The sequence below is a fragment of the Desmodus rotundus genome, chromosome 12 (genome assembly GCF_022682495.2).
Source record: "Desmodus rotundus isolate HL8 chromosome 12, HLdesRot8A.1, whole genome shotgun sequence".
In the NCBI taxonomy this organism is placed as follows: domain Eukaryota; kingdom Metazoa; phylum Chordata; class Mammalia; order Chiroptera; family Phyllostomidae; genus Desmodus; species Desmodus rotundus.
Window position 1 is genome coordinate 72476952 of NC_071398.1, and position 27700 is coordinate 72504651.

At 47.6% G+C, this 27700-nt stretch overlaps 1 protein-coding gene and 1 long non-coding RNA gene across 2 annotated transcripts; one reads left to right on the plus strand and one right to left on the minus strand.

The window, feature by feature from the left end:
• Nucleotides 1-708: 708 nt before the first annotated feature.
• On the minus strand, nt 709-9267 carry LOC112318090 (uncharacterized). The gene is made up of 3 exons (XR_002976176.3): nt 8992-9267; nt 5560-5708; nt 709-5352 (listed from the first exon to the last, which is right to left on the minus strand). It is a non-coding gene; the product is annotated as an uncharacterized lncRNA (long non-coding RNA).
• Nucleotides 9262-27700, plus strand: ELK4 (ETS transcription factor ELK4). Its single transcript, XM_053914853.1, has 5 exons — nt 9262-9608; nt 15153-15368; nt 16870-17736; nt 18494-18610; nt 20008-27700. The coding sequence occupies exons 2-5, from the start codon at nt 15162-15164 to the stop codon at nt 20104-20106; spliced, it is 1290 nt and encodes a 429-aa protein (XP_053770828.1). The 5' UTR covers nt 9262-9608; nt 15153-15161; the 3' UTR covers nt 20107-27700.

A 27700-nucleotide genomic window follows, 5' to 3' on the forward strand; every position in this document is an offset into this window, starting at 1 on the left:
GTAGAAAAGCCAATAGAAAACCATCCTACTACTGACTGATGACTAATTAGTCATGAGTAACACATGAGGTTTTATTAACACCAGATACATCATTGACTCATAGATGGGAGAGCTGGGGCTCAAACACCCCCTCAGTTTACAGATGATGAAACTGAAGCCCAAGAAGGAAGGCTCTTTCCATGGCACACTCCACCAACCATGTTCACTTAGCTGGAGACCCTAATTAGAAATAAGATTAAAATGCAAACATCCCTGGGAAAATAATTTACTGGCGTGAATTCACGAGAGCATAGGAACGACAGGATGAAATGCCTTTTTAAAGAGCAGTCTCTGATGCGGGAGACGGGGTACACAGGGTGGAAAGATAGACATAGCTCCTACCCTGTGGGAGGTCCTTGCTCAGTGAGAATTTCAGAGACGTGCAGAAGCAGACTACACACGATTGGCATAGTTCGCGTCTTGAAAGTGAAAGGAGGCATTTGGAACAGTGGAGAACAGACGGTACGGGGCGGACAGGATGGGCCCACCGCCCTCACCTTCGTAGGACTCTGCTGAGAGCTGGCCAGGCTACCGTTGTCTGTGTCACGCTACGGAGCTGAGACTACACACATCGGCGGCAGGGGGTGAATGGCTGGAGCTGGCCCAACCCTTAATTTCAGTGAGCTCCCAGAAAGTCTCTGAAAACACAGCCTGCCAGCTACTGCTTGCATGTTTTTTAAAAAATATTTTATTTATTTTTAGAGAGGGGAGAAGGGAGGGAGAAAGAGAGGGGGAGAAACATCATGTGAGAGAGATACGTTGATGTGTTGCCTCTTGCAAGTCCCCAACTGGTGACCCGGCCTGCAATCCAGGTATGTGTCCTGATCAGGAATCGAACCGGTGACCTTTGGTTCACAGGCCAGCACTCAGTCCACTGAGCCACACCAGCCAGGGCTGCTTGCGTGTTTTTAAACACGACATTTTTAGTGCCTGCCATCTGTCTTCCTCGTTATTTGGGGAAGCGCTGTGGCTCTAGTGGGGGGCAGAGTGTTTGGAGCAGCAAGGCAACCAGTAGCCTATTTTCAAACCTTACATGTAACATTTTTGTTTTTTGCTTGTATGAAGCCTGTGATTGAATTTTCTCTTTGGGTCAACAGCTTGAAAAAGAAAGCCAGGTTCTGCCTGGTCTAGTCAGCATCACAGTTGTCCATCCTGTTTAGAGCAAGGGCAATGGAAAAAATGGTGAAGACACTTTAGCTTGGCATCCTCAGGAGGCTGGAGAACAGTCTTCAGCTACTTAAAGGGCAGTTCTGTGGAGGTAGGAATGCATTGTTCTCTGTTCTCCAGGGAGCAGGGGGCTGGAGAAAGGCCAGGAAATACAGTAAATGGAGGGAGGGAGTTCTCCTGGAACACGGGCTGGTCCAGTGCTTGGTGCAGGGTCACACGGGAGATTCAAGCACTAGGAGGTAGTCGGTCTACATTGTTCTTAAGCACCTTCTACCCCTGCGATTCTCTATGGCTGTGGGCAATGGTCAGTAGCCACAAGTCCAGACGCGTGAAGAGGGTGAAGTATGACCACTCGTCCAAACAAACGTGTTGGTCTGTGGGGTACAAGTGCTCTACTTGGCGAGAGAAGCTGGGGTCCCACGCCAAGGACACACACGGCTACAACGCAGAGGAGAACGCTGTGGGCTACGTCCGAGGACAGCTGAGGAGACTGTGTCAGCCGCGGGGCGAGGGTCAGCACGGAACAGAAAGAGGGGCCCAGGCGAGGGAGGGGTTGGGAGCGACTGGCCCCATGTTGTCCCGGGGGCGGGGGCCCCTTGCCTGCAGCCCTGCTGTGTAGCTGGCACATCCAGTTATCACATGCTGTGGACTGAATGTTGGTGTCCCCCTGGATGTGTGTGCCGAAACCCTAAAGCTCCCTTAGAGCTGGCACTCACAGCGGGGAGGCACTTGGGGCACGAGGGTGAGGCCTTCATGAACGAGATCAGTGCCCCTGCAGGAGATCCCACAGAGCGCCTGGTCCCCACAGCCTCACGAGGACACAGGAAGGGGCTCCGCTAGGACCCGGGAGGCAGGCTTTCACCAGAACGTGACCGTGCCGGTGCCTGGTCTCGGGCTTCCCACCTTCAGAACTGTGCGAAGTACATTTCCGTTTATAAGTTACTTCCGTGGTGTCTTATCATAGCGGCCTGAATGGCCTTGTCCAGCACACTCCCCCTGCCTCGACACCGTGCTCACCGATTACCGTGATGGGCACAGTTTGGCTTTTTGCATCCATTTCTCCCCAGGGAGGGTGTACGACAGAGGCCCTGCCCCAGCACTTCCCTCAGCGTCACACTGATTGTTTACTTGTCAGTCTATTACCCTAACCTTCCCTGTAGACCTCTCCTTAGCACAGGGCCTGGGGTGTTCAACAAATTCTGCAGGATGGAGGAGGCAGTCGGGCTAGGGGCTAAGGGAGCTGCGTGAACAAGGGCTGGAGCCCTGGGAGTGCCCGATGTCTTCGAGGGCTGCCACCTGTGAGGTCCGAGATGAGGCTGCAAAGGGGCTGGACTGCGAAAGGTCACTAATCAAAATGGGGAACACTGACCGTGACACAACCTTTAACCTGGCCCATCACAGGCCTGTCAGGCTGGAGCTGGGACTTCATTCTGGAAGCGGCAGGGAAATCAATCCTTTGGACATGCTAAAGCAGAGGAGTGATGCAATCGAGTGTGCATTTCAGAAAGTTTCCTTGCGGTCGTGTGGAGGGTGGGGTGGAATGCCTGCGTCCTGGGAGAGAGGTCAGAAGGCTACGCACCAGTCCTAGCAAGAGATGGTGAGTGCCTTGGGGACAGGTGTGAGGAGGGGACAGATGTAAGATATCAGCGAGATTAGATACAACTCACCAAGGTGACCCATTGCCTGCGGAGGGCAGGCGAGGAAGAAGAAGTCACTAGGGATGACTGAGATGTCTGGGTAACGCTTTCACGTGACATTTAGAAGGCGGATTTGGTGAGGTACGGCAGCGTAGGGAATGAGTCCAAGGGGTGTATGCTGAGCTGGAGGGGCCATGAGGACATCCGGGTGCAAAAATCCTGTAGGAAATTGGAAACATGAATCCGGAGCTCAGGGGAGAAGTGAGGGTCAGAGATAAAGGCTAGAGGCCATTAGCACTTGGGGCGAATGAAGCCTTGGGGAGAATGAGGTTCCTCATGGTGTGGTGGTGAAGGGTCCAGAGATAGAGCCCATCCCTCAGAGCTGGTGGAAAAGAAGCCCCAACAAGACAAAAACTGGCCAGAGAGCTAGAGGGAGAATCGTGGAACCCGAGAGAGGACAGTGTTTCAGAGAAGGTGCCAGGAAGGCCTATGTAAGCCTGCTTTGGAGGTCAGGGCGTGTTTGCTTAGGGAGGTGATGTCTGAACTGGCCTTGGAGATGACTACAAGGTGGGTAAGGCCTGAAAAGGGAGGTCAGATCTGGCCATTCGGTGGCTGTGGCCTTCGCTAGGGGAGGCAGAGGTGGGGACAGCAGACACCATCAGCACACGGAAGAGTGAGCAGATGGTGAGAAAGTATACATGGCAAATAAAAGCCATGTTTTTTTGAGGTTTGATACCTAAGGGAAGGAAAGAGAGGAAAAGATAGGCTAGTAGTTGAAGGGGGACGTCTTCTCAGAAGGGGTGCGGCTTGGGCAAGCCCCATCCTTCTCCGCATCGGGCATGTTTTCACCTCCGAGCTGTGCCCTTCGCCTGTCTAGTCCTTCCATCAGCGTTGACTGAGCAGAGCCTGCGGGAGGGCCTGAGCTGGGCTGCAAGGATCAACAAGGCCTCTAGAGGACCCAGTCCAAAGGGTTGGGCAGGCAAATAAGAAACTTTAGGCCTTGGCTGGTGTGGCTCAGTGGACTGAGCACTGGCCTGTGGACCAAAGGGTCGCTGGTTCAATTCCCAGTCAGGGCACATGCCTGGGTAGCACGCCAGGTCCCCAGTAGGGGGCATGCAAAAGGCAACCGCACATTGGTGTTTCTCTCCCTCTCTTTCTCCCTTCCTTCCCCTCTCTCTAAAAGTAAATAAATAAAATCTTTTAAAAAAAAAAGAAACTTCAGGTCAGTGTGGTGAGAACCACAGTACCCCCCAGGGCCAGTACTGGAGGTCATACTCCAGGGCAGGGGTGGATGGGACTCCCTAGAGTAAGTGACAGCTGAGCTGAGACCTAACGTAGGAAGTAGCGGGGTGGGGCAGAGCAGGGGAGAAGGCAAACGTGTCCCTACAACCCCCTCCCCAGCCTTCTCTGAACCCTAGGTACCCGGAGTGCGAGGGCGGCGGATCTTCTCTGGTGAGAACGTATTCCTCCCGACCCTGCTGCAGTACCCAGTCTTCACCCCCACTTAACTGACACCCCGTCCTGTGCCACAGTGGCTGTTACCCACTCATCTACTAGAAACTTCTAAAGAGAAGAGGCAGGTTTAGTCGTCTTTGTAGCCCAAGTATCTAGTGCAGCACTCAGCACGTGGTTGGTGCATAAAAATATTTTGTGATATGAAATCCTCTCAGGCCCAGGGACACCACCACGGCTAATAAATTTTCAAGGGGCCACTGGCAGGGTTAAGGCAGAGAGGTGAAAAGGGAAAGGAAGAGTCCACGTAGGGAGAAAGCAAGGCTGAGAGAGGGGACTGGGATGAGGGACGAGGAGGAAGCAAAGGAAGATGAAAGGCACATGGTGTGGAGAGGGTACAATTCCAACCGAAACCTCGCTGGAACTCTGTGCTCCAAGCAGCCTTGGCCTTGGTTTCTTCTTCATCAAGGGAGAACCTCTAGTCCCCCTCCACTTTCAGGCTCCCTCATTGGGACCTGATTGCTAGACACACTCAGCTGCATTTTCCGAGAAGCAGGGAGAAGCTGAGAGAAAGAGGGAGGAAGAAAGCCCTGCAGACCTACCAATTTTCCCACTTGGCAGGGTGAGCCCAGACAGAATTCAAACGGCCTTCCCTGAGACTCTGGGGGTGGGGGTGGGGCTGGCGGCTGTGGCAGACTTCTGAATTGTCTATACAACTCCCAGCTAAGTTCTCGAGCAGCGCAAAGCTAATTTTGTTTTGCAGCTGGATAAATAAAGTAAGGGAGGAAAAAGCTGGCATTACACATTTTTGAGTTAGCACCAAGTCTCTCCAGCTCCACCTCTTTCAGGAAATGTTCCTCAGGCAGGGGGAGGTGGTAATTTCGCTCCCTGGTTAGAGCTGCATTTCTTCACTCGTCACCCTGGCTTTGCCCTCCTGTCCATCACCTCTGGGTCCCGAGCGAATTGTTCGTCTGTGTCAATAGGACCAAAAGAGACAACGTGAGAGAACTCTAGGAAGGATGGTTTCCGAAGTTCGCTGGCCCGAGATGGAAAATTCCTAGAAAAAAGAACCCAACTGTTGGAGTTTCCCCTACAGTAAAAACATAGTACATATAGCATAGTCTACAGTAACCAGAATAATGTTATACATTGGTGGTTCCTGACTTAACTGTAACTGAAAAAGGAAAAACTTTCCAGCTGGTTATCATAAAATATACAAGGGAGGGAACAAAACCTCTGGCTTAAAATTCAGAGCAATATGCACCCTATAGCAAGGAGTCAAGCAGACCGCCCGGAGTCTCACGCACGCGAGGTGGGCTTCGTCAGTTCGCGTCTTTCCCAAAGGGTCGTTAGGAATAAAGTGGCCGGTTCCCTCCTATCTCTCCTACATACTCCATGAGCAATTTCAAAAGCCTGGAAAAAGTACATTCATGAAAGATCAATAAAGTTATTTTAGGTTACATATATTAGTGGGGGAGGAAAGAACTAGACCGGATATAGATTCCAGAGGTTAAAATTATACGAAGTTTTCCGGAGGTGTGTTTGTGACAGGCCATCCAATGCATCAGACAGTTGCTGCGCCTCGGGCAGGCGGCTGCAGTGACCCCTGTCTCGCCCTGCCCTCCCTGGGAAGCAGTGCTGTGTGGAGATGACAGCCAGGGCTGAGAGATGCTGCCCTGAGCTTTCCTCACAATCTAGGGGCCGTGAGGACCTTGTTCAAGGACTTCCTCATGGGTTTTTCTCTGGGCCTCGGACACTTTCTGATTACCAGTCTTATTATTGGGCATGAGACTTCTTTACCCAGAATGATAGCATTGGTGAAGGTATTTCTCAGCATCTCTTTGTTGGTTGTCTTTGGTGAACTTTAGGGTCCCGGTAGGAAGGCGGCTTAGCAAATGCTGCCAAATTCAATATATAGCTGGCCTGCATTTTAAAGACTTTTAGTTTTTATTGATTGATTTCAGAGAGAGAGAGAGAGGAAGGGGCAGGGGAGACACTGATTTGCTGTTCCACTTGTTTACGCAGTCGCTGGTTGATTCTTGTATGTGCCCTGACCTGAGATCCAGCCCGCAGCCTTGGCACGCCAGGAGGGTGCTCTAACCAAATGAGCTAGCAGGCCAGGGCCTGCGTTGTATTTTCAAAGATAACTTTCCCTCTGTCTAAGGTTCAGTCCCCAATACACGATACTTGTAGTGTCAGTTAACAAGAGCACAAAGCAAATTTGATTTGCGGTAGTCCTCAGTAGCTAAGGCTAAGGTTAGGAACCCCTCCATTTAGAGGGAAAATGACCAAACAAGATAATAAAAAAGCACAATCTTTTCGGTTGGCCAACGTAACCACTATGGAGTTTGCAAAAACAGAACCATCTGCTGTGTGAGGAACCATGGAGAGAGATTCAGTATTTATAGAATCCCGAGTGGGAAAACCAGGCACATGAATAAACTTTTCTCCCTTAGTTCACTGATCTGAAATCTACTTTTCTTCTTGTTGCTTTGCTGTCAACATGTGCTGTGTTAAAAAAAAAAAAGTCAATTTAAAAGCAGACGGACTTGCTATGACTAATTTAAGAACTCCCAAAGTAGGATCTTTTCCAAAAATACAGTAACTGGCAGTACGGCCAGCTCGGTCGAAAGGGGTTGTGAACAACTCTGGACCCCGAGGCCGAATCAGTCGTTAATTCCTCATCAGGGCAGAGCGGCTAGAAGAGCTCCACGGCCACAAGCAGTCTGTCCTCGGCTGGAAAGTGAAGCCTTCCTCTAAACAGATGTTTCCGATGGGTGTGCCTTAATCAGCCTACCTGAATAATTCCCATTTTTCCTCTTGGTTTCTAAAATGGAAGCTGTTGCAAGGAAAAATTTATATTAGGTGCCAAGGGTGCTAGGAGTTTCATGTATTTCATGTTCCTTTAAAAACACGTATTTCTTTCTTTTTAAATTGATTCTAGAGAGACAGGGAGAGAGAAAGATCGAGCAACCCAGGCATGTGCCCTGACAGGAATCGAACTGTCCAACCGGTGACCTTTTGGTGCATAGGGTGAGACTCCAACCAACTGAGCCACCTGGCCAGGGCTAAAAACACATATTTCTTACATCCTTTGGTGAAATTATTTTAGAAAAGGTAATGTCACCCTGACCGGTGTGGCTCCGTTCGTTGGAGGTCATCCTGCAGGGCAAAAGGTCGCTGGGTCGATTTCCTGGGGCGCATGAGAGAGGCAACTGATCGATGTTTCTCTCCCTGTCTTTCTCCCTCCCTTCCCGTCTTAAAAATAAAAAAAATAAAATCTTTAAAAGAAAAGCCAATGTTTTTTGGTAGCATTGCTTTTACAGGAAACCTCTGTGTATTATAATTACTCTTTATTATGGTGGAAAAAGTTGGAAATCAAAGGAAGTAGCCCAGGCTGGTGTGGCTCAGTGGACTGAGCACCAGCCTGCAAACCAAAGGGTTGCTGGTTCAATTCCCATCTAGGGCACATGCCTGGGTTGCTGGCCAGGTCCCTAGTAGGGATGCGGGAGAGGCAACCACACATTGATGGTTCTCTTCCTCTCATTCTCCCTCCCTGCCCCTCTGTCTGGGGTGGGGGGGGGGGAGGAAGTGATGGGATCATGTTTTACTCAGTGAATTCAATTAATTTTACCTTGAATTCAATTGTAGGGGTGGGAGAGGAATAACAGTACCATTTACTAGGTGTCTACTCTGTGCCAGGTAATGCACTAAGCTGATTATGGCTGTTATCTCATTAATCTTCTCAACAACACTCCTCATTTACCTTCATTCCACCTGAGGGACTGAGGTTCAGAGGTTAAGCAACTCACTGCAGGTCACACAGCTAGTAAATGGGTAGGCACAAGAAGTAACTCACACAGCGGCCTGCCTTTGGTTTCCTGTTAAATAGAACATGCAATGTGTTTCTTGGAGGTTTTGTTCAGGAGTTCAGCGTTTTAATAATGATCGCGCATCCCTGCTGTTGCTGAATTATTCAAGTAGACTCTTGAACCAAGAGTGACCTGGTGCCTTAAGAACTGTTTCCAGCCCTGGCTGGTGTGGCTCAGTGGATGGAGTGCCGGCCTGCAACCAGAGGCACCGGTTTGATTTTGAGTCAGGGCACATGCCTGGGTTATTATGGGTCAGGTTCCTAGTTGGGGGCATTCGAGAGGCAGCCACACATCGATGTTTCTCTCCCTCTTTTTCTCCCCCCCCCCAAAAAAGAAATAAAACCTTAAAAAACCAGAAGAAAAAGAACTCTATGACAACCTAAGGGCTAGAAACTCTGCTGGTAACGGATGCACCTCCTCTCCTGTCATCACAACAACGACTCTAAGAGATTGAGTCCTCTCCGTTTCATAGCTGATGAGCTGTTTGGGGAGGTCAGGAAAGTTGCTAAGAGTTAGGGAGGGACAGAGCCACCACTGGGTTCCAGGTCCGACTCCAACGCCAGAACGAGCTTCCCCCACAACACGAATGTTTCCATCTGTCCCCAGGACAGAAAGCCACAGTGCTGATTTAATATTTATCAAGCGTCCCGGGAAGTGCAGTGTCCCGGGATCCGGCACTTCTATGAGAAAACTGCGGGGGTCCCCCACTTATCCGTCCACGCTGCAGGGAGAAGGTTGAGCGGGCAGCACAGAAGAGGGAGAAGCCCTCACACTTGGCTCAGCAGCCAGAGACCTGATCCCCTGGGAGGCCCCTGGGCACGCACCAACTCCTCCCAGGGACCGGGAGACAACGAGGGCAGGCCGCCCGAGATCCCCGCATCGGTGGCATCGCAGGTGGGCGCCGCCGCCCCGCAAACAGTAACTGCCTAGAAGTACCGCGCAAAGTGCCATCGGGGGTCCAGGCTGCGCCCTCGCCCCGCGCAGCCGGGGCTGGGGGGAGCCGCGACGCTCAGCCCGCCCGCTCGCAGCGGCCGCTCCCAGCCCGCCCCCAGAAGTGACGCGCGGCTACGGCGTCCGGGACGCGCCCCAGACGCCAGGGGGGTTCGAGAGGGGCGGCGACCGCGGGGCGATTGGCAGACCGGCGGCGGCCTGGAACTCGGGAGCGCGCGCCCGCGGGTAGCGGCCAGACGACCGCGTGCGGGGGCGGCAGGGCGGGGCGCGAGGAGCCGCGGCCGGAGGCGGTGGCGGTGGCGGCGGGACATGCGGGCGGCTGCGGGCACCCAGCGGGCTGGGCTCGGCCGCCGCCGCCTTCTCCGGCTCCGCCGCGGTTGTCGCCGTGGCTGCTGCGCCGCGCCCGAGGTCCCGGCGTGAGGAGGCGGTGGGTGGACCGCAGCATCGTGTTGGCGGCGGAGACCCAGAGGGAGCCCCGCGCGCAGCCTCGGTGAGCGGCGCGCCCCGTCGGGGGCTTGCAGCCGCCGCTCCCCGTCCCCCCCCCCAGCAAAGCGGGGAGCGGGAGCGGGGGGCTCGCGGCCCGACGGGAAGCAGGCGCGTGGCGGGGGCTGGGCGGGGGGCTGCGGGCGCGCTCCCCAGGGACCCACCGCGGGCGCGTCCCGCCGGGTCCCGCCCTGTCCCGCGGCTCCAGCCCGCGCGCGCAGGTGGCCGGGGAGCGCCCGCCCGCCCCGCTCCTTTCGCCCCTTTCTACGTCTAGCAGATCCCTCGGGCGAAAGGTGGCGGTATTTTTGTTTGTTTGCGGGGGGGGGTGGGCGAGGAAGACAGCGATCTGACTCTTTGTGGTGACAGGAAGTTGGAAAATGAAAGTATAGTAGTTCAGTGCCAACCGAGGCCCGGGAGGCTGCGGCGCTTTCTCCGAACTTTGATCTCGGCGGCGCTCGGTCGCCGCGCCGCTTCCTCTCCTGAAGCTCGCTACTCGTCCGGTGTCAAGTTTCATCTCTTTTTCTACTTCTCGCTGGCAGATCACCTCCTCGTGGACTTTCCGCTTCACGTGTAGCTGGGCCGGTAGCGTCTTCATTCTTAGGAAGATCAGTTGGAATCTTCTGTGGGGGTGGAATATTTACTGGCCTTGGTAGGAAATAAGGGGCCTTGTTGGAGGAAGTAGTCAAGAGATACAGACACATGTGGCGGCTTCTCAGCCTCTTGCTATTTGAGGTTTAGGGTATTTAAATAAAGACTCGAGTTTTATTCATCAGAACGGTTCGCCCATCTCTTAGGTTCGTGGGTCAGATCCTCCGCCCCCCCTTCGTGGTCTTCCACCCACCACCCAACGGAGTGCAAAACTTGGTCCTTCAGTATTTAGGACGGTCAGTGGTGTTTTTGTTAAAATGTAGGGTGATTCAGTCCCTCCCCTCCACGCTCTCTTTGATTTTATTTAAACATTACAATTGCGTAAGTGGAACTCATTACATTTTTAGGGAAATTCTGTCTTCCAGTGTATTGTAAAGTAGCAGTATACTTTTAATATTCTCAGTATAGGCTACTGTACAGTTAGACACCTGGTTACTGTTTGACAACAACAGTCATTTTAATTCAAGACTAGTCTTGGTACATTTTATAATTTGGTTTGGTTTCACTTAAGCAGCACGCTGAATTTGGAGACTTTTGGGGGGGAGGGTCTTAGCTACTGTTTCTGAAGAACAGTTGGCCTATGGGCCACCGCAGCATCCAGACTGTGTGTATTTAAGCGTATTTAGGGTGGAAAAGTTTTCATTGAATAGGGACTTTCTTTACCTAACAACTTACTTCACGATGCTCACTCCTCGGTTTAGCACAGCGATTAGTCTACCATCTTTGAAACGGTAACGTAGAATCGATGATGTTTTTCACCATTTAACCCCTGAAAAGTCAGTCCTTCTTTTGGGTCAGCTATTTCCCTCCCTCGTTATGCTTCTACTAAAACGAACAGACATCAAACAAACGTTTAGAACTGTAATTGTAGGAAGCCTGAGATTTTCCTGAGAAGGAAAATGAGGGGGTTCTTTTTTTGACTAATAGGTAGCAAAAATAAAAGCATACTTTTGACTATTTCACCCTTGTAAAATAATAACTGCCTTGAATATTTTTCCTTTAGTTCTCTTTTATGACTGAGGAAATCATTGAATTTCAGAGTCATGGCACACTGTTAGGGACTAAAACGAAGAGGTTCAACTTACCCTTATACCCAGCCGCCCCCAACTTTTCAATCAAAGAATAACCTGATACCAAAATTGACTGAATAAAATATTTCTTTAAAGTACCCTCTAAAGATGTCCATGGTATGTCTTTGTTGGTTTTTTGCAAAAGAAAATTCTCTTCCAGTACTTGAGTCGAAAACCACAATGCCCTTTTTCTTTTACTCTCAACAGTGGTCTCTCCCGACTCCCTGGAAAGTACTGGGGAAGCATCGGCGTTTTGACCACACAGCTCAGTATGCACGCTCTTCGGACAACCAGTGGGCACCTTAGCTGTGTAATAACCCGCCGCAGCTTGGGAACACCCATGCGGGTGGGAACCTCCCCTTTGTGGAGCTGTTGATGTTATTTTGCTTTCGTGCCTGTGCAGCTTAGCTGTTGTAAACCTGTTGGGCTCAAGCATTAGCTACAGTGGTTTTGGAATTTTTCCAAAAACATGGATTTATAGACACCAAATTTGCAGTAGTCTTTACTTTCTTCTTCCTCCCTCTTCTCATCTTCCCCTCGCCCTCCTCTTCTTCCTCCCCTCCCATCTTCCTCCCCAACCCCCCATCATCACTGGCACCTTCAGCATCCATTCCCACGTTCACACCCCTACTCCTGTAAGCAATCTTGATAGGAAGATGGTATCTGGGATTGTGGAGACTGCATTCTTTGGTTAAGCAAAATTTAGTAGGGTGTAGTTTTGACAGGTTTAGACTAACAAGTAGTTGTTTGCATGGGAAACACATGTAGTTAAAAAGTAACTTGCCGTGAATAGGCGTCAGGAGAAGAAAGGCCTCTGGTAAACTGGGAGAGGTGACAGGGCACCCGACCCGTGCCCCACTGCTTGGTGGATATAATGACGTAAACCCGTGTTTTGACCTAGATTCAGTGAGGCTTCGGGAGGCTGATTTCTAGCGGGCTTGGTTATTTAGCATTGAAGTAGCACATGTTAGTTGTAGGTTGTTATCACTTAGTGTCTGATACGTAATACTTCTTTACAGCCGATGGGCCACTGGCCACAGTGTGAGCGCTTCCGTCCATCCGGGGAAGTGGTTTCCCTGGTGGACAGAGCGTGTGACCTATTATGAAAGAGAGTTGGAGTCACGGCCTTAGCCTCTCCGTGAACTCTAACTGGGAGGCCTCTCCCCGCTCTGTTCTTTGTTGTGTTTTCCCATTGCTACTTTCGGACGGCAGTAACTGTGTAGCGAGCTTCAAAGTGGTAACTCTGAGGGTCGCTTATTGGAGGACATCCTGAGTGTCTCCGAGAGGTTACAGAAACCCAGAAATTACACATTTCTCCACCACGGTTCCTCATCCCTGCCCTTTGTGGAAGCATGTGTAGGTGACTGCTAAGGATCCCATCCTGTCTGAGTTGTACTTTGTTAGATTGAGCTTCTCAGGCCTAACTTCTGTGATACTTGTAGTGTTAACTGGTTTTTCACATCTTTATTGAGATATAATTCACACACCATAAAATTCGCCTACTTTAAATGTAAAATTAAATGAAGTTAGTATATTCACAGAGTTGTGCCGCCACCACCACAGTCTAAGTTTAGAATATTTAAGTCACCCCATGAGTAGTCACTCCCCAGGCTCCTTCCCACCCGCCCTCCATCCCTCAGCAGCCGCCCATCTCCTTTCTGTGGGATGGATGTGCCTCTGCGGGACATTTATGTAAGTGGGATCATACAAAATGTGCCCTCTTGTGTCTGGCTTCTGTCCCCTGGCGAGTGGTTCCAAGGTTCACCCGTGTGGTGGACTCTCTCAGTACGTCGTTCCTTTTTCGGGCTGGGTGATTGATCTGCTCTTGGGTCGCACTGTTGTGCTTTTTGCTTGTCCAGTTATCACTGGGTGGACGTTTGGTTTCTGCTTTTTGGACGTTACGTGTAATGCTGCTGTGAAGGGCCCCGCACAGATGCCTGTGTAGACGCATATTTTCATTTTGGGGCGGTACGGAGCCACGAGTGGAATTGATGGGCCCCATGGCAACTATATTTAGTCTTCCAGAGACCGTCCAAGTGTTTTTCCAAGTGGTTGGACCGCCTTCCGTTGCCACCTGTGGTGTGAGGGTTTCACTTTCTCCACATCCTAGCTGACACTGGCTGCCGTTTGCCTGTTTAATTACAGCCATCTAGTAGGTGTGGAGGAGGTTTATTTCCATTTCTGTAATAACTAACGATGGTGAGCGCCTTTTCATGGGCTTACTGGCAGTTTATCTTCGGAGAAATGTCTTTTCAAATTCTTCGCCTATTTTCTGGTTTTTTTTTTTTTTTAATTGTAAGAGGGTTTTTTTTTTAACAATTTTTTGATACAAGTTCCTATACTTTGAAACTATTTTTTCCCATCCTGCAGACTGTCTTCTCACTTGGTGGTGTCTGCAGCAGAGACGTTCTGAATTTTGATACAGTTTGGTTCACCTGTCTCTGTAATTTAATGGACTGATTTAATTGTTCTCAAGTCCTATCCTGATCCACTGAGATCTCATTTCTAGATTTTAAAAAAGGAAGGTTTTGCTTCTGTGTGGGTATAGTTTAGAAATAGGCCTCTTAGGATGTGTTTATATGTATTTGGCCAGAATTTCTGCTCTGAAGTTCTTCCTGTTGAACAAGATGTTTGGAAGTTTCGTGAGGAAAATAACCGTGTGAGCATTTCCTTGTTGCTCCATTGCCCAAGCCAGTGGTTATCATCTGGGATGAGTTTTGTTCCCCAGGAGACATTTTTAAAAGAGATTTTATTTATTTATTTTTAGAGAGAGGGGAAGGGAGGGAGAAAGAGAGGGAGAGAAACATCGATCTGAGAAACATCAACCAGTTGCTTCTTGTATGAGCCCCAACCCGGGACCAAACCCACAACCCAGGCACGTGCCCTGACTGGGAATTGAACTGGTGACCTTTCACTCTGCGGGATGACACCCAACTAGCTGAGCCACACTGGCCAGGGCATCTAGACATTTTTGATTGTCACAGTTGGGGAGGAGGTGCTTAGTGAGTAGAGGACAGTGATGCTGTTAACAATTTAGCCTCCAGGCTGAATTATCTGGCCCGAAATATCAGTAGTTGAGAAACTCTAGCGGAAATAGGGAGATCCCAAAACTTAGGATATTGAAGGATGTTTCAGTTCGCGTCTTGGTAATTAAATAAAGGTCGCTAATCGAATGAAAGGTGGGTCGCTGCAGAGGGAGTCCCTGTGGACAGAATGGGGACAGAACTTGTAAGTTAGATCAGGGACATTTTGCTGAATTTCCAGGGCCGCCAATTTATATGTAAGTCGTATTCATGATCATGGAAACTGTCTGAAGGAGAAATACCAGCGGAGCAAAAGTAGGTTATTCGCTGTAACTCCGGGGCCACACGGAGACACACACGTACACATCCTCCGGATAGGTCGGCTGGGTCGGTTAGGGGGGACGCTGAAAGGGTGGTCTCAGAGAACGCGGCAAGGAGTTTGTAAGGTCAGTTCAGTAACAGTGATGCTCTGGTGACTGGCGGTCATCGGGCTGCCCCCGAGAGTTATGGAACTAGCCTTATCTCCCAGCAAGACTTTTCTTAAGCAGTGTGGCATCTTGAGCGTTTGGACTCGGTTCCACTGCCTGGGTTTAAATCTCAGCTCCCCCATTTCCTTGTGTGACCTTAGACAAATTACTTAACTCTTTTATGAATCAGTTCTTTTCATACGGAAAATGAGGCCGCGGTAGTATCTGCTGTGGAGATGAAAAGAGGTAGTATGTGCAGAGCACTTCAGACAGCGCCTGGCAGAGTGTTCTGGAAGGGCCGGCTGTTAACATTATTGTCTCTCCTCTCTGTGTGCCTCTTCAGCTCCTTGCTATGGACAGCGCTATCACCCTGTGGCAGTTCCTCCTGCAGCTCCTACAGGAGCCGCAGCACAAGCACATGATCTGCTGGACCTCTGACAACGGGGAGTTCAAGCTTCTGCAAGCAGAAGAGGTGGCCCGGCTCTGGGGAGTACGGAAGAACAAGCCGAATATGAACTACGACAAACTCAGCCGAGCCCTCAGATACTATTATGTGAAGGTAATACACCTGCACCTCGGAACAAGGCGTGTTCCTTCTCCTCTGTGCAATACCCTGGTTTACTGATTTAATTTTTAATTGAGGCATAATTGAAATATAATATTGCATTAGTTTCGGGTATAAAACGTAATGATTCGATATTTATTTACATTGAGAAATCATCACTGTCCTGCTTTATTTTAATCCGGTGTATTTTGTAACTTAAGCAGTTTGGAATTAGGGTGACAGATGGAAATGTTCCAGTTGAATTTCTGCAGATCTTACTCGGTGCCCCCCTCCCGTCACACGTATTTTATTCCAGATTACAGTTGTCTTAGAAGAGAAAGGAAGTGTAGGGTTGGAATAAGGGCAAGGCAGTTAGAGACTCTCGAGGATAAATATTCTTGTGTATATCCCGATATACTTTAAAAATTGTCATATATTAAGCCCTGGCTGGTGTGGCTCAGTGGATTGAGCACTGGCCTGCGAACCAAAGGGTCACCGGTTCGATTCCAAGTCAGGGCACATGCCTGGGTTGCAGGCCAGGTCCCCAACAAGGGGCACATGAGAGGCAACAGCACATTGGTGTTTCTCTCCCTCTCACTCTCCCTCCCTCCCCCTCTCTAAAATAAATATGTAAAAATTGTCATATATTATGTTTTAGCTTTTCTTAATTTTTACTTTTTAGTTTAATCCAGAATACACAAATTAATACCTTACAGCATACCTGTTAATACAGAGAATTGATTTCTTAGTTAACAACAATTTTAAATGTTGTATTATTTTGAATACACTTTGGGCACTGAGGTAAAATAAATGGCTCAAATGGATGGAATTGGAACGAGAAGCTGCGATCTTAATTTCTTTCACCTTTAAGTGGTTGATTTTTATCAGCTGTGCTGCATGGAGACATGAGGTAAGCAACAACTGGAATTTTTTCTTAATTAAAAAAATTTAAAAAAAAATCCTCACCTAAGGATATGATACGTTCACTGACTTGGGAGAGAAAGAGAGAGAAACAAACACCAAGTCGGTTGCCTCCCACGCGTGCCCCAGCCAGGGATCGAACCCGCGGCCTTTTGGTGTACAGGGTGATTCTCCAACGACCTGAGCCACTCGGCCAGGGCAACAAATGGGATTTTTGAAGGAACCTTAGTAGAAGTAAAGTTTTAAATTCTTTTTTTGCTTACTCAGCATGCATGTGGCTTGTACCTTTGGAATTATTTTAGATTTCAGGTCAATGATTTTTGACTTCATACAGATACTGCTTGAAAGCGTTAAGCAATTAAAATCTTTCAGCTTCTATTAACATGTTAATTCAGTTGTTAATAAGACATTTAAATGTTCTTATGTTCCACAATAGTAGAAACTGTGTTAGGTATAGCTAGATAATTTAGATGATTTTAGATAATTTTGAAGCTTTTAAGGAAACTGCTTGTCAAATAGAGAACATCATTAGGTCAGCTTTTTCGTGACCTATGGGAGGTAAGGTTGTAAGAATACTTATTTTATTTATCTACAGAATATCATTAAAAAAGTGAACGGTCAGAAGTTTGTGTACAAGTTCGTCTCTTACCCAGAGATTCTGAGCATGGACCCCATGAAGGTGGGCAGGGTTGAAGGGGACTGTGAAGCCTTCAGCTTCAGTGAAGTCAGCAGCGGCTCCAGAGACGCGGAGGCGGGAGGGCGAGAGAAGCCACCGCAGCCGGGGGCCAAGGCCTCCAGCCGCAATGACTACATCCACTCTGGCTTATACTCTTCGTTTACACTCAACTCTCTCAACTCCTCCAAGAGGAAGCTTCTCAAGTCCATAAAGATCGAGAATCCAGCTGAGAAACTGGCAGAGAGAAAATCTCAGGAGTCCACGCCGTCTGTCATTAAATTTGTAACAACACCTTCCAAAAAGCCACTGGTTGAACCCGTGGCTGCCACCATCTCAACCAGCGCAACTGGTTCTCCATCTTCGGAAGAAACTATCCAAGCGTTGGAGACTTTGGCTTCCCCCAAACTGCCTGCCTTGGAAGCGCCAACCTCTGCCTCCAGCGTAGCTCCCACTTTTCCCGCCACACCTGTGTCGTCCATGTCCCCTTCCTTTCAGCCTCCCAGAACACCTTCGCCCCCGCCGAGTTCCAACCCAGACGTCGACACCGACATCGACTCTGTGGCTTCTCAGCCCATGGAACTGCCAGAGCACTTGTCCCTGGAGCCTAAAGACCAGGACTCAGCGTTGCCAGAGAAGGACAAAACAAACAATTCATCAAGATCCAAGAAGCCCAAAGGGCTGGAGCTGGCCCCCATCCTCGTGATCACAGGCAGTGACCCGAGCCCACTGGGAATGCTGAGCCCGTCTCTCCCCACAGCTTCGCTCACGCCAGCGCTCTTCTCACAGGTAGCTCGCCCCTTCTCTTTAGTGCCTCTTTAAGCCAAATCCAGATTTATAGCCTCGAGTGTTCGTTCTGCTACTTAGGTTTGTCTCAGCAAGGTTTGTATGTGACCCCGGGGAAGTGACCCAATTCCTCACCCCAGTTAGGGTCTCTAAAACGGAAGGCTTGGAGCATTGTGTTAAAAATTCATATTATGGTTTTCCACTTCCTTCTAAAGAAAATAAGGTCTCTCCCTGTCATTTTTGGGGAGGCGGGGGGTTCCTCTTATAAAACTAGTTACTATCTTATTAAAAAAAATCCAAATAGTGATAATCTCAAGTTAGAAAATAGTTGATCCTGAGAACCTTAAGAAAAAGAAATGGTTGATGTCGAGTAGCAAGTTTCTACAGTTACCTTAGCTATTTCTTAACTTGCTTAAATATAGCATTTAAATGGATAGAGTACCTACAGATCTTCTCATTATTAAGAAAACCACATATTTGAGACTGTTACCCATTATTTTTCCATACATGAATTCAGACTGGTTTTTCTATTTGGGAAAGACCTTACAAAAGAGAGGTTAGAAAATATTTTGACCTTTATCTTTCTTAAGATGTAAAAATAATTTCTGAGTTTTTTCCTGATGCTACAGCTTCAGACTTGGAGAGGTTTCGAGTGGAGAGTGGACAGGATTTGGGCTCTGGGCTGTTTTTGTATTATTTGGGGGGGTGAAACCTAACCCCGGTATGTCCTTAGGGGCTGTTTTTGCTTTGTGTGTTGCAGACGCCCATCTTACTAACGCCGAGCCCCTTGCTCTCCAGCATCCACTTCTGGAGCACCCTCAGCCCCGTGGCTCCCCTCAGCCCAGCCCGGCTGCAAGGTGCTAACACGCTTTTCCAGGTAAACAAAAGAAGGGGCCGTCTCTTGGAGGGAGCGTGGTAGATGGAGCAAGACGCTAAAAGGCAGTACCCCCTCTTCAGTTTAAGGATTATAAAACTTCTATTTCAGAGGTTCTTCAGTTTCATTGTTGCATTCTTAAGTGTTAATTTCCTAGCCAGTAAACAGCCCAGATAAATAAATATTCACAGTGAAGTTCCCTTCACATCGTTGGCCGTTACATACATTTGAGAGAGACCAAGGATGGTTCCATACTGCAGCAGGTTTTGAGCCCACCCCATTTTTTTTTGTCATTTTAAACTGCAGAAATCCTCTCTTACTGGGAAAAAAGTTGTACATATGTGTATATATATTCATACAAACACATATATACATAGTGTTTGGGGGTGGAATTCCTGACCCTAAGTTTTCCCTTTTGGCTGAGGATTTAAAAACAAATAGAGAAAGCTCTTGAGAATAGTACATCAAATACTCTTGCTTCCCCCTCAGAATTTATATTCATCGACATTTTCAATACATATTTTAAAGATAATACTATATTTTTAACCAAGATCTTCGAAGAAGTCTTAGGGGTTTTAACTATGTTTTGCCCCCAAACATCTAGGCTTTATAGCTTGTAGGCTTCCTTATGGTTGATTTGTTCCCTTATCCAGGGGTGACATCCTGGAAGATTTTCTTACATTTTTGTGATTTAACTTCTCATTTTTTCTTTTGGAAATGAAATGTTAAAGAAAAAGAAGAAAACAAAATCCTTCTACCTCTGCATTTTTTGATGAAAAGTTCTGAATTATCGAATAGAAAGTGTTGGGAATTTTCCTTGTTTCCTTCTTCTCTGCCGCTCACACGTGGATAACTGAGTTACCGTGTGAGCCTGAGGCCTCGGCCACGTCGTGATGCACAGGCAGCCTCAGCCGAGAGCCTCCCTGTGGAAGGGTCTCAGGATGTGCTGGGGCCCTTCTCGGGGATGAGCACCCTGCAACTGTTCGCACCAGTTATAAAGAGAGTTGATAGGTGGGAATCTCTTTCTGGACCTCTTTTTGACAGTCTGCGATTTGCTTTGTAATTGAATATACTCGGTGGTGCGTGTTGTCATTTGCTGAACTTTCCAAAACCTTCCTTTGAAGTTAAACGTAACCCTGTGCACCTTAGGGTGTGAGGGAAGGCGTAGGTTTGTGCTTTCCACTCCCCATCAGGTAGGCTGGAGAGCGTTAATATGTAACATTCTTTTCTTCACAGCTTTTGCTGTGATATTGTATTCTTTCATGATAAACAGTTACTGGGTTGTCCTCTGAGCCACTGCTCGTGGCTGTCGCGTTCTGCCTCAGGAAGCAAGGAGGGACAGAACGTGAATATTGGTGTTGAGTAAAAGGATGATAATGTGCTGTGTTTTTCTTTCTCAGTTTCCTTCTGTTCTGAACAGTCATGGGCCTTTCACTCTGTCTGGCCTGGATGGACCTTCCACCCCCGGCCCGTTTTCCCCAGATCCTCAGAAAACATAACCTATGCACTTGCAGAATGAGAGAACCAAGGACTAAAGAAACAGACACCGGCATGGTTACATTTGGAGTGAGCAGTCGGTAGTTCTACAGTGCTGACGACAGACGAGTGTAACCTTTGCCATTCCGTCGAAATGCCTTTTTAGGGTTCCCTTCCAATAAGACTCACATAGGACTGTGTTTAAACATGCCTTAATTGGAGTCCAAACTCCACCTCCCTCTTTTTCTCTCTTCTCCTGAAAAATATTTTGAGCTTTGTATTAAAGACATTTTTGGTGGGGTTTAGCAGCTAGCTATGCTTTGCAAGAGCAATTAAGAACAAAGTTACTCCTTCTGCCTTACTGGGACCCTTTGGCCAGAAACACATATATACTTTGAGTACATTACTTAAAGAAATACTGGTTAAATGAAATTGGTTGTATCTCTAAGATTAAGTGTGCACCGTTGAATGACTAAAAGTGAGCTGTGCGTAAGAAATAGGGGAGAAGGATCATTTCTGTTCACACAGAGGAAGGTTGGAGCAGTACTCTTGGGGTGATGCTGTTCTGCTGTGGGCTCTGACATACGTAAAGCAACTCCGCAGAAAGGCGTCTTACTCACATTTGTGCAGGGTGGGTCTCAGCCCAACTTGCAGCCTTGCCTGAGCCTGCCAACGGAGCATGGAGGTGGTCTGTTTCAGCACCGGGGGATTTTTAAACCTGGGGTTTAGGAGTGTTTGGAACGGCCGGTGAGAATAGGGGGCCCATGGATAGCACAAGAATGCTGGCTGCTCTCCCCGAGTTGTGGTTACACCCCCATGGACTACGGCACGGCACACGATGGCTTTCAGGAGCGTATGCCCAGGTTTCGAAGTTCTGGGGCATCTCAAGAGTAAAAGATTCAGTTGAATAACTGGAACCAACACAGAGGGCCTTTCCCAGTTAGAGGATACCTGGCACGAAGGACCCTTTCTCTTTTCTGTTCATTTCACCTCATTTTCTGCTGTGTAGTTACCTTCTTTTCCATTTAAGGCTGTGAGAGGTCATGATAGTTTTAAAGATGTTATCAGGAAGATGAAAAGTGAACTGAGGCTTCCAAATCCATAGGGAGGTAAAGATATGCTTGCTTCTTGGAAACTTTCCTTTTAAATTAGGGGGGAGCAGAGTTCGTGTGGAGACCCTCATGCGTAGGGATCAGATGGTTCAGATTGGTAGAGAAAAATTCAGGCCTTTGTGTCTCCATTACCCGATTTACAAAATACTGCCTTATGATAACCAGTGCCAGGGGCAGACGGCTTTGTCGATCCCACCAAACTGAATTGATGCCAGCACCTCAGTGGGGTCTTTGGAAGGTCCTGACTTCGAAGTCCAGGATTAGATATTGTACACGGCCCCTACCCCCAGCGCCCCTGTCCGTTAAACTGGTCTTACACCCCTGGAGGTAGTTCCTGTAATTCAGCCTCATGAACTAAATGCATGAGGGGTGATGACGAGGGCTCAGGTGCGCACCAGCATCTCCCAGGTGGGTGATACTGTAATGAGTTTCTGTGCAGGGTGGAGACGCTGTAGCGTACGACTCCCCTGCTGGTTCAGCCACAGCGGCGGGACAGTGTTCGGGGAGCTGCCTTCGACTCTGTGGTGTGGGAGACCTGTTACTGCTCCGTCCGGGGTTCTCAGCTGAGAGGTCTGTTCCCGAGACGTGCAGTAGTCGTGCTGAAAGGCAGTCGTGTTCAGTGGTGATGCGGAACAGACGTACTGGACTTCTCCCCGTGTTGGGTCGTTCAGCTTGCATGCCTGTTTGAAATTAGACCTCTCGGCAGCACTTTGGAATAGTTTTTATCAATATTAGGCTGATTAACATTTTGTACATTAAATAAGTAAGTATTGATGGATGGACTTAACTAGATATTTAACATTTTGAAAGCACAAAAAATATTTTTATCTTCGGGGATTAAAGGAGAAAAGCCATTCGTCCGTTTTCCCAGATGCTGTCTTTAATAACTAACTGCTCAGCCCAGGGATGCCTGGGAAGTGAGGACGCCGTTGACACCGAGTCAGGGCAGCTTCCCAGGAACAAGTTTCAGTGACTCCTCTGTCTGTAAGTCTGTCCGGGAAGCCTCTGAGCGGCGTGGGCCGCAGGAGGCTGGCGATGACCTGCGTCCTCTTTGAAATCAGTTAATCTGGGGAGCGTTTGTGTGTCTGTACGCACGTATGTGTCTTTGTTAAATGGAAGTTTACGCCTTAGCTCAAGTGTATGAGGCAGGCCGTTCTATTCATAAGCTACCTCCTTCCTGGAACAGTATCAGCTTTATATATTTTGAACAGCCACAGGGTTCTTAGAACCCAGAGGTGACATACCACTTAACATCGGTGTTCACTGGAGAGACATACTTGGTAGCTGGAGCTGGCGGCCATCGCGAGTCACCTTGCCGGGGTGAATGCTGGGGGAAAAAGTAGCCTGTGGTAATGTAGGGAGGCGGGGTGAGTTTTCAAGACTCTGCTGTGATGATCTGAGCTTTCTGTCTGCTTTGGTCCGGAGCTGCTCTGGTCCAGATCTACTCGGTTGTGCACAGGGAAATGTTTGACTGCCAGGCCCTCAGAGGGAAAGAGAGCGCTTACATTGTAGCATTTGCTGATTTCCAAGGTTCGAATTGCGCCCCATGTGGCGGAAGCTGCCACCTTGGCCTGGGGAAGGGATGAGTACAGCCGCACCCTCAGCCAGCAGCCCACTGCGTTTATTCCACCCTGGGTGGATTTCCACATAATTTCTAAAGCATTTTTTGTTCATATGCTGACTTTTAAAAATACAGAACTAAAATCACCTATCTTTTTTCTGTGGTTTGTCACAGTGCTTTTGTGATGTCAGGCTCCTCGTGGCGTATTTTCTGTGTTCAAGCAAAGATGGAGACTGCCACTGATTTTTAAAAATTTACATATAATGGAAGAATCCAGAAGCCCTCAAAAGGTCAACCTTGCACTTCTTAGAGTTAAAATATGGGCTTAATTTTTCTACATTTTATGGTTAAAAAATAGGTGTGACTTTTTTGTCAAGTTTTGATCGCCCGTGAGCCTAAATAATGAAAGGGTACTGGATTTTTTGTTTTAACTGAAAGAATTCTTTGAAGATTTACATACTGTTTTAAAGATCAAAAAGGCAGGGCCGACTGTTGTTGCATCTCTCGTTTTCCCCATGCTGCGCGTCACTGAGATCAAGAAGGGAGAGTAAGTCAGAGGCTGGGTTCTGGAGCTGTGCCCGCAGGCTCTTGGCAGCACCGCCCACCCCTGGCCCTGCACGATGTCCAGTCCGATGGCATTGTTTCACCCGCTCTGGGAGTTTGTGTTGTGGTTCTAGTTCTAAAGGCAGTTTTGCATCTCCGGTGAACTTAAGCACATCAGAGACCCTCGCTGGCACTTCAGAGAAGCTGTCCCCACCCTTTTTGCACACACACCTTGATCAGTTAGAGCTTTTGAACAGATTCCCTGTTGCACATTCCCATGTATCTATGTTGAGTTGTATACTGCTCTTCTCAAGTAGTATGTACATTGTAGGGCATACACAAAAGCAGAGATAGGATGGCTTGGAAAGTCAGTCTCCAGTGGAAGTTCTGATATTCCTCCCGCACCCAGCAGATCGGCTGGCGCCAGGCGCTCCGTAAAGACACCGACTCAGAAGGTTGCTTCTCAGCCTGACCTGCGAGAAAAGGCGCGGATGCTTCCGTTGTGAGGTGTGGAGAAATGCTTTCCGTGTTCGATCTGATTGTCACGTAAAATCTCTAGTAGAGATTTGGGGTTTTTCAGGAGAGATTTCATGTTAATTCTTTTTCTGAAGTCACCAAGTAACCCGTTAGCGGGGGCTTTGCGGAGCTTCCCGCGGACTGTTTTGGGCAGCCTGCTGTTCCTTCCTCTTCGTGTTAGGTGTGACTCTGTGATGCACTTTCCTTTTACTGGTCTGCTTACACACTTCTTTGGGTCTTACTGGTGTTGCATTTTACCAATAAATTCAGAATTATTTCAAATTGCTTTATGTCGAAATACATAATAACCTCCACTGTATTGCTGCATTAGTAAGGGTTTTTTTGGTAACATTTCAGCATCTGAAGATGAAATGCTTTCCTTGCTAGGTCTGCTCCATGCATCCCCTCATTGACCGTGTATGTGTGTGTGTGTGTTTATCTGTGCCAGAACTCTGGAACTGTGCTGACGTGCCCTTCTTAGGTGTGTGAACAAGTAGGGGACAAACGCAGATCTCTGTGCAGACCCTGGAGCGCTGAAGAGTCACCAGCCCAACGGGACAGTGAAAAAGACTCCTGATGTTCCCGTCTGTTATCTGAGGCGTGACAGAACAGATTATTTCGGAAAAGGGACTGAGAAGTTAATTGTTTAATCCGCAGTAGTGAGGTGGAGGTAAACCACAGCCGTATTTCTTCAGCAGGTACTCTGACCAGGGAGTGGGTTCCGGGGAAAGTGTCTGGTTAATTATATCTTGGTTTTGGGTCGGCAAGTAAATGTTTTCTTACTGCCTTTCCTGCTGCTGGCCTAGCCTGAAACCAGGTGCTCTGTTATTCCTCTTAGGTCATCAGAATTCTGCTTACCGAAGTCAGTGTTTTAATCTTCGCATCTAGAAATCTTGTGGGTGGTAGTGCATTAAGCAAGAAGAGAAGGCGGTTTGATTTCATTTCTCACACTTGATGGAACCTGTTAGTGTAAGAGTCATGTTTTGACCTGTGAACAGAGCAGACCTGAAGGGTGAGTGGTTGATGTAGTATAAACGTTCCATTTGAAGCTGCCAGTTTCTTCAAGCTGCTTTTCTGAAGAGGAAAAAAAAGCCGTAGATTGACAGCCTGCCAGAAAACAGCAGTTTCTAGGGGGCCGTCATTCACACCGGGCCACTGTGGGGGATGGGAATCCGGAGTGATTCAAGTCAGGGAAAGGTCGGCTTTAACTTTCCACAGGAACCAGGAAATTCAGGCTGTCGTTCGCATCCTTGAAAACAAAACCTTGAACCAGAAGAACATTCATGAGGGATAGTAAATCTCTTGAACTCTCTAGTCTGTTGAGTATAATATACATCAGGAAGTTTTGTGAGGTTTAAAATTTTATTGTTAAATACCTACTTAGGAGACTAGAGCATTTCTTTCCAAGTACTTTGATTTATTGGCTGAGTATGTGTGTGTGTTTATATGTACACTGATGTATTGGCTGAGTGTGTGTGTGTGTGTGTGTATAAAATGAATCTGTTTTTCAGAGGGAACATATTATTCATCCTCTAGGATGGCTCCTAGCTATTTTATACTAAATCTTAAAAATTTGGCGCACTTTGCAATTGCCACTTTTTAAAAATTAATGCCTTGCACATTTCAGTTTTTTTAAAATGCATAAAATCCTAGGCCTTAGAGACCAGTTACATTGCCAGCGTTTTAGAACTCGGCGCTGTGTGGCATATGCTAACAACGGCATCTTCAGCTCTTCAGTTCGCGTATTAGGGAGCAGCGTCTGGGCAGAATGCTCTCCCCTCTGCCTCGCTTTCCCTCTCACTAGGGCCCATTCCGGGCCTTGCCCCTTCCAAGGATTCTGAGCCACACTAGGGCAGGCCTGGGGGCTTCTGGACGTGGGTGGGGGTGGCGGTGCCCGTGGCCGGGCCAGTTCCAGCCGTGGAAACACTCACGTATGCCTAGAGTTCAGGGGTGGGAATGCCATCTATCCATATTAAATCACTTGGCACTTTGGGGGGCACCATTATTAGCACTGTTTTATTTTTAATAACTGGAAGCACTTAATGATTAGTTTGTTAGTTTACTTTCTGCTTATGGATATTGAGGGCCAGGGAAGTAAGGTTCATTTCTCACTTACGTTTCCTGGAACTTAAGACTGTTTGAAGAAGGGGTAAGTGGACTGATCGCCCGATGAGCCTTTCCTCCGGCTCTGTAAGGTATGCCGTTTGGGCTGGGATGTTTTAGAATAATTAACAAGCTTTAATATTCCACTTGGCAGAAATGTATGACTTTTAATGATCTACAATTGATGTACCCAACTTTGTAAACTATCCCATTTCAAGTTTCTTTCCTGTTTAATCCTTGTTGTTTATGTCTGTCATGTAGGGGACACAGTTCCTTTTAAGACATTTCATATTTTTTGTTTTGGGGGCAGTAGTACCAATGGCCTTTGTATGTACATAACAGTCATTGCTTATGTGACAAAGTAGCATGTTTGATAAACTTCCCTGCTCAGCGTCAGTGAAATTAAGATGCATATAAGTAAAGATAGAAATCAATACAGTTAATTTTTGATTACTTAAGGCCTGTTTATTCCGTTTAGCCATTCAGCCTTCTCTAAGTATCGTCCTATCTGTTTCTTCACTTTTGCCTTCTAGCAGTTTAATTTGTCTTTGTGGGTGGGGAAGGTTATATGTGAAACTCAGCCCAGTCATTTTGCTACTGGTTAGCTTTGGTTTGAGGCAATACAATTTTTGACTAAAATTAATTTTTTCAAATTATGCCTTGTATTCACCAAGTCAACAAGTTGGCTAAAGATAAAAAAGTGTATAACAAACAATTTTATTATGAGTCCTACTGGACCTTCAAGTGTGGACATTACTTGAAAATTAAAAGCTGTTTTTAAATACTAGACTTGTTCTTTTATCCACGCAAGCTGTAATTCAGAAGGAAAGTCTGCTGCGGTGCCGACACAGAGGGGACACGGTTTTAGGTTGATGTCTCGGTGTTGGGACGAGTGTGACAGGAACTCACCAGGGCGCTTTCCTCAAACCTAGATCGGCTCTGCTGAGAATACAGTTACTTCATTTGTGACTTCCCCTCTTACTTGTTTCATTGAAATCTGTCTCATAAAACCTAGTATCCACTTTTGTGGAAATGGAATGCTTGTATGTAAAATGCAAGTGCCTACCTACCCAAAGGAAAGGGCAACTGTTAAAGTTACTGTTAAAGTAGCTTGTCCTAATTTCATTGTAATTTACATTAGGGACACTTTCAAAGGTTTAAAATCACTTCTTTTTTTTCCAAAAAAGCAGTTACAAAGATGGTAACTGCTAACATGTATTAAAATCGCATTAATTTTGTTGTAACTGAGAGACTGCCCTCTCTTCCCGCCAGGCATTCTGACCTAACTAGCCTGCTGGGACACAAAGGGATGTCGGTTTAGAGTCGACGAGGATGACTGTGGCTAGGGTCCTGAGCTCTGTTCATTTTCGACAAGAAACTTCACACCAGGTTTAGGCGGGTGAAGGTGTGGGTGCGCCGGCACCTTGAGGGCTCTGCAATGCGCTGCTTTTCAAAGACAAAAAGTGTTCCTTCTGACACGGTAACGGTTGCTCTGAATAACTAATCAGGTGATGTGTTTTCTTCTATTGCTTCGAATTTTATGCAACAATTTTTTTAAAAATTCTGAAATGGTGATATGCATCTTATTAGAAAGATGATACATGAAAAAATATTTTATGTAAGAACTGACAGGAATTTGCTTTGTATAATGGCTAGCTAGCTTTAAGAAAGCATTGTAGAAAATTTATTAAAGTCCAAAATTATATAGATATGTTAATAGATATATGTGCAACTAGATACGGACAATTGTATTTTTTTAAATAAATATTTTTAACAAAATGA